The 10,509-nt window shown below is 36.6% G+C and overlaps 1 protein-coding gene across 1 annotated transcript; it reads right to left on the reverse strand.

Moving 5' to 3' along the window:
• Nucleotides 1-568: 568 nt before the first annotated feature.
• Nucleotides 569-9,383, reverse strand: LOC137735072 (uncharacterized). Its single transcript, XM_068474443.1, has 14 exons — nt 8,588-9,383; nt 8,284-8,370; nt 7,975-8,084; nt 6,676-6,726; nt 6,317-6,488; nt 5,201-5,518; nt 4,891-5,094; nt 3,590-4,075; nt 3,252-3,461; nt 2,846-3,034; nt 1,765-1,928; nt 1,508-1,660; nt 1,328-1,406; nt 569-1,237 (listed from the first exon to the last, which is right to left on the reverse strand). The coding sequence occupies exons 1-14, from the start codon at nt 9,023-9,025 to the stop codon at nt 794-796; spliced, it is 3,105 nt and encodes a 1,034-aa protein (XP_068330544.1). The 5' UTR covers nt 9,026-9,383; the 3' UTR covers nt 569-793.
• Nucleotides 9,384-10,509: the final 1,126 nt, after the last annotated feature.

The following is a 10,509-nucleotide window of genomic DNA, read 5'->3' on the forward strand; positions in this document are numbered from 1 at the left end:
TGTCCATTTTAGTTTTTGCATTTTTTTTTTCTTAAAAGGGGACCAGTTAGTGACTTCGCCACAGCAATCCCATTCGGAGACCAAGGCATTTCAGCCACCCCTGCCCATCATCGTGCGATTCATCAACGTCAGAAATCAAACCTAGGACATGCCATGTGAAATACGAGCCCAGAATTCGTCTCCAACAACTGGACCACCCCGTGGTGCTTTAGTATTGTCATTTTATATACTCGTTGCTTATGTTACCAGATTGTTGATTTTGCTGTCTTGAAACAAAGAAATAATCGCAAGCGCACAAAATTACAAATGAAGTGTGTGAAACATTGAGACATTAGTAAGACATTTTTTTTTTTTTTTTTTTTGTGGGGTGGGGTGGGTTGTGGCCGGGGTGGTGTAAAACAAGAATATAACAAAACATGTGCTTGTGTCGAAAATTTGAGGTAACATTCACCAGAACTGAAATTTGCATCAGAAATAATAAAAAATTCGACTTCACAATAATCGTATTTACTGTTCTTGTTAAAAATGTACCAAGAACGAAAACAACGAGATTAGGGTAAGAAGTGCGAGTACAAACTATTATACATTTACCGCCACTCGTCGACACTGACGAGTAATGACCAGAAGAAAGGTGCAACTTTTTTCTACATACAAAACCTCACAGCATACAGATTACAACTATGTGCACACCCTTCCTCACAAAAATTAAAATTAGAGGGAAAGGAATAAAAAGAATAATCAAATTGAGCTACTACTTCCAAACTTCCTAATCCTTAAAAATCAAATTCGACTATTAATTCCTCGCAACCATTGTTATGTTTGAACTATCTGTGGCTTCTGGTGGGGGCTTTACATACTTCCCTATTGCTTTCTGGTGAGTCCGCCTTTTTATTCTTTCTATTTTTTCCTTACTTTTCTGCTTCCTCCTTGCTTTTTGCTTATGCCGTAAATGTCTCTCTTTTTCATACATACCTTGCCAGAAGACCTCGCCTGTTAATGGCCACAACCATCGCCTTGTGGGGTGCTCAAGATCTGATTCCTCGGCCAAGTCCTCGTCCATGCTCTTTAGGGTGGAGTAGGAGAACCATTTGATGCACATATGACCTTTCCTGCTCTTAAACCTATGCTGTTCCTGCATCACACCAGTCTCATGGTGCACATATACCATCCGCCTCGCACTGTGGTACGCCCAAACATTTATGAGTAACTCAAGAAGCCGTGAATAGCAACGTTTGTCCTGCAATTTGCAGATGCACACGTGAGTACACTAACCCCAAGCAAAAATTTTATCATTCGAAGAAAAATGATAAAAGCGGAAGCAAATTACTTTTGACAAACTTAAGTAACAGCGGCCACTTGAATGGTGTTCATCATACATTTGTGCATCCATTGCATCCACAAACATTCTGCACACCCAACAGTTCATGTTAACATTTAAAGAATAGCTTTCACAGTAGATTGTATGGTAGAGCATTTATGTACATACACAAAGTGCAATATTTCTTACCTAGAAAACATTACAAACTCTAGGAAGGACTTTGTTGGCAAAGCCCAGCTATGCATGACAGACCACGTGTCCCCATCCACCGGCATGCGTGGTATAAATTCCAAATCGTACTTTACGCCATACATCCTTTTAAGAGCCTCAGAAAAAGCAAACCTTCAATTACCATGTGGAAAAATTAGGTCAAAAGATCCTCTAACTCACAATTGAGAGAAAGGGAAGGTTCTGACAAGAATCAACTAAAGCATCACCAGTCTTACTTGCAATTTCCAGCATTTATACTATCACAGAATGACCAAAAATCTTGTTTCAGAGGATTTCGTGGATCATTATCCATGCGCGCCCAAAAGTAGAGTGCGTCTCCATGCCTTCGTGTTTGAATAGCTCCTAACAATGCATTTTCAGCTATTCCAGATAAAGAAACCTGTCCCAATTCCCATTCCCCATGTTAGATCCAAAGGATCCTATATATATATATATATATATATATATAAACGCAGAAAGATGAAAAGAATTCATTGCTTTGTTTAGTCATTTTTCATTTAGAGACAGATCTCCAAGAATACCCCAACAGTGGATATACTAGGCACATGCTGCTTAATTTGAGTTATCAGAAGATCGAGAACGTTTATCATACAACTTCTTTGTCGCCCCTTTCTTCTTTGTGGATTTTATTTTAAAGTGACAGGACTCATGCAACATTTGTAAGTGAAAGTAACAACATTTAGCATTTGCATGACAAGATGATGCATACAATGTTGCAACACTTTTATTCCTTAAAAAAAAAGAATGAGATTAAGAAAGGGTGGTGCTATCCACACCCTTTTTTACCTCTCACACACTCCTCTCAATTTTCGGCCGTCGGATCAAATGAATTGAAGAAGATCAATAGACAAAAACTAACAAGGGTGTATGGGAAGTATAAATAGGTGTGTGAATGGCACTATCTTTAAGAAAACAGGTTTCAAATCTTGCTAGATGGCTAAGATACTGTTATCAAGTGATACCTCTTCTACCCTGAAAAGGTAAAAACAAAAAGGAATATGAAAGCTAGAGCTTTTACTGGTTCCAAGGTCTGTTGACAGGCCCAATGAGGCCTTCCAACATGCCACGAATATAAACTGATATGGCCCACTATGAAACTTCCAACAAGATCAAGAGGTTAAGACAAAGATGCAGATATGGGTTGAGGTTAAGACAAAGATGCAGATATGGGTTTTTTCAGGTACTCGGAAGTTTGTTGAAATCATTTGTACAAAATGTAAGGCAAAATCAATACATAAACATGAGAGAGAGAGAGAGAGAGAGAGAGAGAGAGAGAGAGAGAGAGAGATCCAATACCTTCCTTGCTGTTATTCTCCATGACTGAAACCCTATCCATGCATTCTTATGTATACGGTCAATTCGGTTTGCAATGGCAAAGAATGCTCCATACTCACCGAGTACATCTCGATAATAAGGGATATTAAGAAGTGGAAGACGAGAAGGTGCATCAACATCATCAGCCCTAGGTCTTCGACCTTTAGTGGACTACAAGAATTTAGTTTATGCAACAGTCAGAGAAAAAACTACAAGAATCCCTACTAAATTGACAGCGAAAAAACTGAAAAAAAAGGTGGCAACACAAATTGTGTAGTTTTTCAAATCAATGTGTTTCGTGCAGAACAATTGTATGGATGCACATACATATAATGTTCACCTAAGTCTATAAAATGAATACAAGAAGACAACAAATTGGAGAACTTACCAGCCCAAGTCCACGATAAAGAGATGTAATGTGTAAGAAAGGCCAGGTTCCCTCCCCAGCGTAAGGTTCATATATACACAACGGTTGGCCTGTCCTTTCAAGCTCCCCATCATCCCTTTCATGCAAATCATTCCTGGAGCGATCAGTCCTTTTGGCATTTCGATACACGTCCTCCCATGTTCCATGGGATTGATCACTTCTATCCTTTAACTGCACAAAATTTTAAATTGTGGGTGTATATAACTGGACAAAGCTCCAATAGAAAAATAAAGGAGGCCCATGAATTGGTTCAATACATAAGGGAAAATAAATAATTTACTGCACACAACGGCCCTTACCATTTCTTCCTCTCTTCTTCTCTTGGTACTATCCATCTGAATGTATTTTTCTTCCTCCCATATACTATACATAAATGAATAATTGATTGCAGTGGTGCCATTCAACCTCTCCTCTCGAGTACGGTTGTAATGCTCCTCAAAATCATCCAAAAATGCATGACTTCTCAAATTTCTATCTGAATATGTTGAATTTGATACTGCTTCAAATAAGTGCCATTGCCATTTTTCTTTCAATTTGGGAGGGATTTTTGCAACAGCCCTGGGTGGTGCAACTTCTGATGGGAGAATGAGAACATTTTCAAGAAGCGAAGCATATCCTTCGACAGTTTCAGACACCATCAAGCTTTTTCCAGTACCTCTCCCTATTGAGGCAATGTTGCGAGCTAGAGGTGATAACTTTCCTTTTGAAATAACTTGCACCAGGATTTGCGAAAGGACCCTGATATTTTCCTTTGGGAAAAGGTAGCCATTCACTTTATCATCAACCTGATTGTTAATGCCAATACAGTTAGTAGTCCTCTTCCAAAACAAAATTTTGCAACAATTAACAATCCAAAATTCAACAAGAAGGAATCATTATGTAGATTCACATCATGGTGATTGGGATACATAGTAAGCAATAAATATTACATGGCAACACGTTTTATGCCCCACATTTCAGTAAATCCGTCATTAGATTCTACATGCCCTAATTCTACAGTTCCAAATAAGCTTAGCCACTTAACACTAAGATATATGACAGTGTGGATTCTAATGTTAAAACTACATACAATCTAACAAGACCTTTCCTCAAGGTCAGAGTCCATTGGTCGAAAGAATGCTCACTCAAAGGAGAGACTTTAACGATATAACGGGACTTTTGCCCTTGTTTAGTTTTGTATGCCAGATAGGGGACAAATTTCTAAGACTTTAAGAACACCATGTCGAAGGGGACAATGTGTCCAAGAAAAAGAAAAAAATCAAGAGGATGTTGACCTAGTTGAGTGGAAAAAAGATAAATACAGATAAATGTATGACGAGCATAGAAATATTAACAATGAAAAGGATCTGTGTTGAACATCATCCCAAGCACTTGTTCCTGATTTAAGTTTCAGTTGAACTTAAACTCAAGGTTATGAATAAAATAACAGCCAAGCCTTATCCCCCGTAAGTGGGGTCAACTGTATGAATCCTAGAATGCCGCTGTGCTCGGTTTTGCACCAAGTCTTCCATTATAATTTTTTTCATTAAGATATAAACTTTGATCATTTTCAAGACCTACGAGTCTGTAGAGTCAAGAAAAAAAGTATCAAGAAACATACATATTTCCTGATCATGGAGAGATCTGGGGCAACTATTGGTTTCTCAAGGCACATGGCTTTGATTAAAATGTCTGGAAATGATTGCTCTTCAAGGAAGGATCCATATATCACAACATCAGATATATTTAGAACGCTGTCTGCATCCATATCAACAGCTACATGCTTCACAATGCCACTCTGGTACTTCAAATTGTGGGCAATGGCCTAAGACCACATCAACCAATAAGAAGCATACATAACACATCGTCAAGCTTACAATAAAGAAATATATCCATCCCCACACAATTTGAAGCAGAGTTCAGTTACACACCTCAACAACCGAACTATAGTTACTTGTTGAGTCTCCACTCAAAACAATGATTTTGAGATGAGAATAAGAATTGTTAACCAACAAGGAATCCTCCAGAAGCGGTAATACAGCTTGTAGAACAATGGAATGCTCCAGCCACAAGCCCCTATACAAAAATTGGCTTCCCACAATTGTAACTACAACGTCTTCAGACTCAAAACCCATCTTGGTACGCAGATTATTTTTGTCTGAAGCCAATAAAGAATCTTCCTTGCATGCTTCAGCAGGAGAACCCGGAATAACAAAAAAATTTCCAGCATCAAATACCGAGTAAATCATCTGTGTGAGTAAAGAAACCAATCAAACTTCTGGAAATTAGGACAATTTTAAAACCAATGATAGCATGGGTTTTAAGTGACTCATAATTGTCTAACACTATCACATCTACCATTTTTAAATGATTGGTTTTATTGGATGATGGTTACCACTCAATGTTCAGTGCTTGTTTAATGGTACTGATTCCCTTACTGATAAGACATCTAACCTCAATACAGTGAATGTTATATGGAGTCTAGCTTCACTTATTTTAGTAAATTGTTCACTTCCCTTGATATTATGCACAATAATAAGACATATCCCAAGTCTAGGAGGAATACACTCCACCCCTTTTTACTACAAGTCTGTTAACAGCAATCTTTGGTAGATGATTTGTAATATTTCAAAACCTTGAGGGTGCGGAATGTGATTCCTTCTTTTCCTTCTCCCCTACAGTAATTTGAAGAGCTATGGCCTTGGCAGTTCAAGTCCAAAATATGGCAATATAATGGCAAGCAACTACCAAACGGAGGACCATGAAGGAGACACCAAATGGACACAGTAAATCACCCATTTAATGTGTATGATATCGTGATAGAATGAAATGCAACAAGTTAACCAGTGCTATAAAGTTCTGGTAAATTATAGCCTATGGGTTGAGCCCAAAATATGGCCATAAGGGCGAGCAATGACCACTCAGTTGTCCTAGAAGAACCATGGAGGAGTATAGACACAACCTTTTCATGTGTATGATCTTGTGATAGAATGATAATCAACAATAGAACAAGTGTTATAAAATCACACTGGTCAGATAAATCTTACCGGTAGAAAATGATTTGGGAAGACAACAACTGTAGATCGGTTGAAGAGTCTTTTCCAATCATTTAAAAGTTCAGTCTGCCTATTTGAAGAGTACTTTCTTGATCGAGCAGCAAGTGCTTGTTCATGTATAGTCCATATTATAGGTAAAGACTTGAAAGGCTCTTGCAAAAAACTGTGACAAGTAAAACCATTCACGTTGTTTGATAGAGAAGTTTCTGAAGGGAAGAACACCGAAGCAACAATTACATTTAAGTACACAAAAGCAAATGGCAGTCTCAAAAGAAAGCAACATGTTCAAGTGACATTGATAATTAGGAAGTCAATCATAAATTTTAAAGTAACTAAATGATATATCTTACCAAGAAAAGATGCCCTTTGCTTCAAGAGAGTTCACAAGTATGCCGTTATAACTGCAAGATACATATGTTTTGATCAGATTCAACCATCACTAGATCCCATTAACTGAACCATGGCCAGTAACGTTGGCTTATTAAACAATAAGTAAACAAAATCAACCAAAGTGGATGTAACATCCACAATCACAAGTAACATAATTTCCCAGGAAATTAAACTGATGTTAGATATCCTCACAATGGGAAACTAGTAACTCGTTCAAACAAAATAGAATCATGGTGTGAGAGCATCTCCAACGGTGCTAGCTTCTTTTTTAACCCTATTTAAGCTAGTCATTCACTCCAATGCTAATTTAGCTAGTCAGTCAAGTCCAATAGTATTTTAGCGTTGAATATTTAAGTGTTATTTCATAAAAAATAAAAATCATTTTAATAGACAAATGTCCAGATGTGGAAGGCCCAGTAGAAGTCTAGAAGCAGCGAACCATCTTCTTTGGTCAAACTCTCTCTGGTCCATCCTCAACTTCTCCGCCCTCTCTCATTTCCTTTCCCTTCTCCAACTTTCAATTGATTTCGCTTCAAAAGGATCTATATCCAAACATTAATCATCCTTTTGTATCTATCTTTTCTTAATTTCCAAATATGACAGCTACCAAATCCATTTCCAGATCTGATTGTACCAAAACCATCGTCCTCCACAGTCCATGCCATCAACGACTGAATATTCGTGTAGTCTACTTGAGTTTCATACACTTCTCGTCGTTGCACAGAAAATAGCTGGTGTGCAAGCGTACAATGAAATAACATTAAAATTTTAAAATAAGTTTAGCTAGCCTTGAATTTCTCTCTCCTCCTTGCCTACATCTAGTGAGCAACTGTTCAAAAAACTAAATTTTCTGCTAAGATAGCTAGCGTGTTGGACTTCATTTTTTCTTAGTTTTGCTACATTTTCTGCTAAAGTAGCTAAAAAGCTTCATTTAGCTAGCACCGCTGGAGATGCTCTGAACATGGGCTTTGGTCCCAATTTAGCATATAAATACTAAAACTAACTCAGCTTCAGAAGTAAATAGGATTAAGGATGTTGCATACAAACGATAAGAAAAGAAAAATATAATATGAGTATTAAACGAACATGAAAGGTTTATGTAAAGAACTCATGATCATATTTCTCTAATGCTCCAAATGAGGTCAAACAAACAAAACATATGTGCTAGTCGAAGTGAGAAGATATTCTACATTGTTGCATTGAAACGAAATTGTAATAAGTCCACAATATGTCAGTCTACATTAAGCATGAAGACATACTTTAGCCAGTCTACATTAAGCTCTGGCTGGTCACTGGTTTGGATAATGGTGACCGGAACTCCTAGACCTCTCCAAACGTCATGCACAGGACCATCTTCAATTGAATAAACCTGCGGCAGTATAAACAACATGACACAAAAAACCATCACATACAAAAGCATTAAACTGCCATATAATCTTCAATAAACACAGAATTTATTGTAGATACTTATAGTGAAAAGACTACTCGTAATCCATGAGACATGCATGTCCCTGGTGACAAACTAAATTCGGAGTTAAATCTTTCAAAAAGCATCCATGTCAAATTACCGAAAGTGTGTATCCAATCTCCTGCAATGCAGCTGCAACAGTCACCATCAGTAACTGCTGTGAATCAACCGACAGATCGGCAAAAATCTTCAGGTAAAAGAACGAAATCAGAAGGCCAACAAACGAAAACAAATCAGTAAAGAAACAGAGTAAGCAAGCACAACGTCATATGAAATCCAATATGTCAACACATCCCAGCATGCAATACATTCCAAGTACAAGAAGCCAAACTCAAAACACTAATCCAAAACAAAACACAAAATCTGGAAATCATTGAAAGTTGTCGAAAAAATCGAATACTTACGAGTGCAAGCTGAGGTTTTCTGTACCCAAAACGTTGCTGCCGTGTCCAGTTGAAAGCAGGAGAAAGACTAACCTCTCTAGTTTCCTTCTGAAATTTCTCCAAAAGCTTTGAAGGCTCAAATCTAATGTCTTCCCCAAAATCTAACAACCCCAAGTCCTTCAAGAACCTCAAATTCTCCGACCTCAATCCCACATTCTTCATCAAATCCCCTGACTTTTCGTCTTCAACCACCGAACCAGGCAAGTACATTTGGAACAGCACCACAAAGAACAGAAACACAACCACAGTGCAAATCCATTGGAGGTAATCCAGCCTCTTCAGGAGCAGAAACCTTGAAAACTTCGATCTGGGTCTCTGCAAAAATGGGCTTCTGCCGTTCGATGAAGACCGCAGAAGTGGGTCCCTCTTCAATGGGACCCCACTTTCCAACGAACCCATTTCAGCTAGCTTCTCCTTCCCATGGATTCACACTGAAAAAGCTTCAATCTTTACACGATCACATAAAAAATCAGAGCTTATTTCTTCAACCAGGTCAAAAATCGAAAACCCACAAAGCTTTTTATGCCAATTAAAGAACCCACAGAGCTTTTTCTGGAAATCGAAAAACCCAGAAAGTTTTCTCAGTCGTTTACAGATAGGTATCGATGTCTACAGGGGTTTCAGATAAGCGTTGTTTATCAAAGGAATCTTGTGAAGTAAGTACAAAAGAGAGGTCAGAGATTATTGCATATAGGCTGAAGAAGTAGTGAAGGTGAGAAATTCGTGTTTGACATTTACGTGGACTTTGAAAAGTGAAATTTTTTTTTTTCAGATTTGTAGACGAAATATTTGGGCGAGAAAAATACGCTGTTTTATTGCTGTCCTTGCCACCGAGTGAACTATAATTCGGGCCAAAATATGATTTAGGTGATTCTCTGTCTGTGCGTTCCCTTTCTTTTTCTTTTTTTTTTTTTTTTTTTTTTTTTTTTTTTTTTAAGGAACTTCAACAAAAAATTTTGATATTGTTCATTTTAACGAAATTCATATTTTTACACTAAAAAGTCAATTCTAGTACTATTTACTTTACCTTTTAAAATTCTAGTACTTATCGTTAAAATTTAAAATTTTCAAACCCTTTTCATTAATTTTTTTTTCTATGTCGAAAATTACAAAATATCCCCAAGTTTTCTAAGATGTATCCTGAGTATTTTCTAATGGTTCCAAATTGATTAAGAATAAAATATATGATTCCAATTTTATAACAAAGATAGAATTTTAGTATCGCAAATTTGGTTCAAAATCTGATTTAATATAAAGAGAATTAATTTGTACACGGTACGATTATTGTTCTTGCCGAGTGATTTATAATTATATGTCAATTTAATATAAAGAATAGCATTTTTTGTAATACATATTTTTTTTTAACAAAAGATAATATATGTACTAAAAAGGTGAGAAAGTAGGCTAAGTTTTACAATGAGTTTGATATAATAATGTGGTTCAAAAGTGAAAATCGAACATAGGACCTCTCACTTACGAAGTGTCACTAGACCGTAGTACTAAGGACTAGTTTGGTAATGTTATACTTAAAAAAAATAAATAAATATAAAAATTGTTTCTACTGTGTTGTCATGCTAGTTTGTAGTGCATATTTACAAGAGTATATAAATTCACGAGTCAATTTAAAATATATGATTACTATTTAATATAAAAGATAGCATTTTAGTACTACAAATTTGGGCCAAAATCTAATTTAATATAAAGAGATTTAATTAGTCCACATCAAGATTATTTTCTTTGCAGGGTGATTTATAAATTCACAAATCAATTTAATATAAAGGATTAGTTAGTTAACCACACGATTATTGTCCTTGCTGAGTGATCTATAAATTAACGAATCAAATTAATATAAAGGATTAATTAGTACATTACATGATTTTTGT

The sequence above is a fragment of the Pyrus communis genome, chromosome 5 (genome assembly GCF_963583255.1).
Source record: "Pyrus communis chromosome 5, drPyrComm1.1, whole genome shotgun sequence".
Lineage (NCBI taxonomy): Eukaryota > Viridiplantae > Streptophyta > Magnoliopsida > Rosales > Rosaceae > Pyrus > Pyrus communis.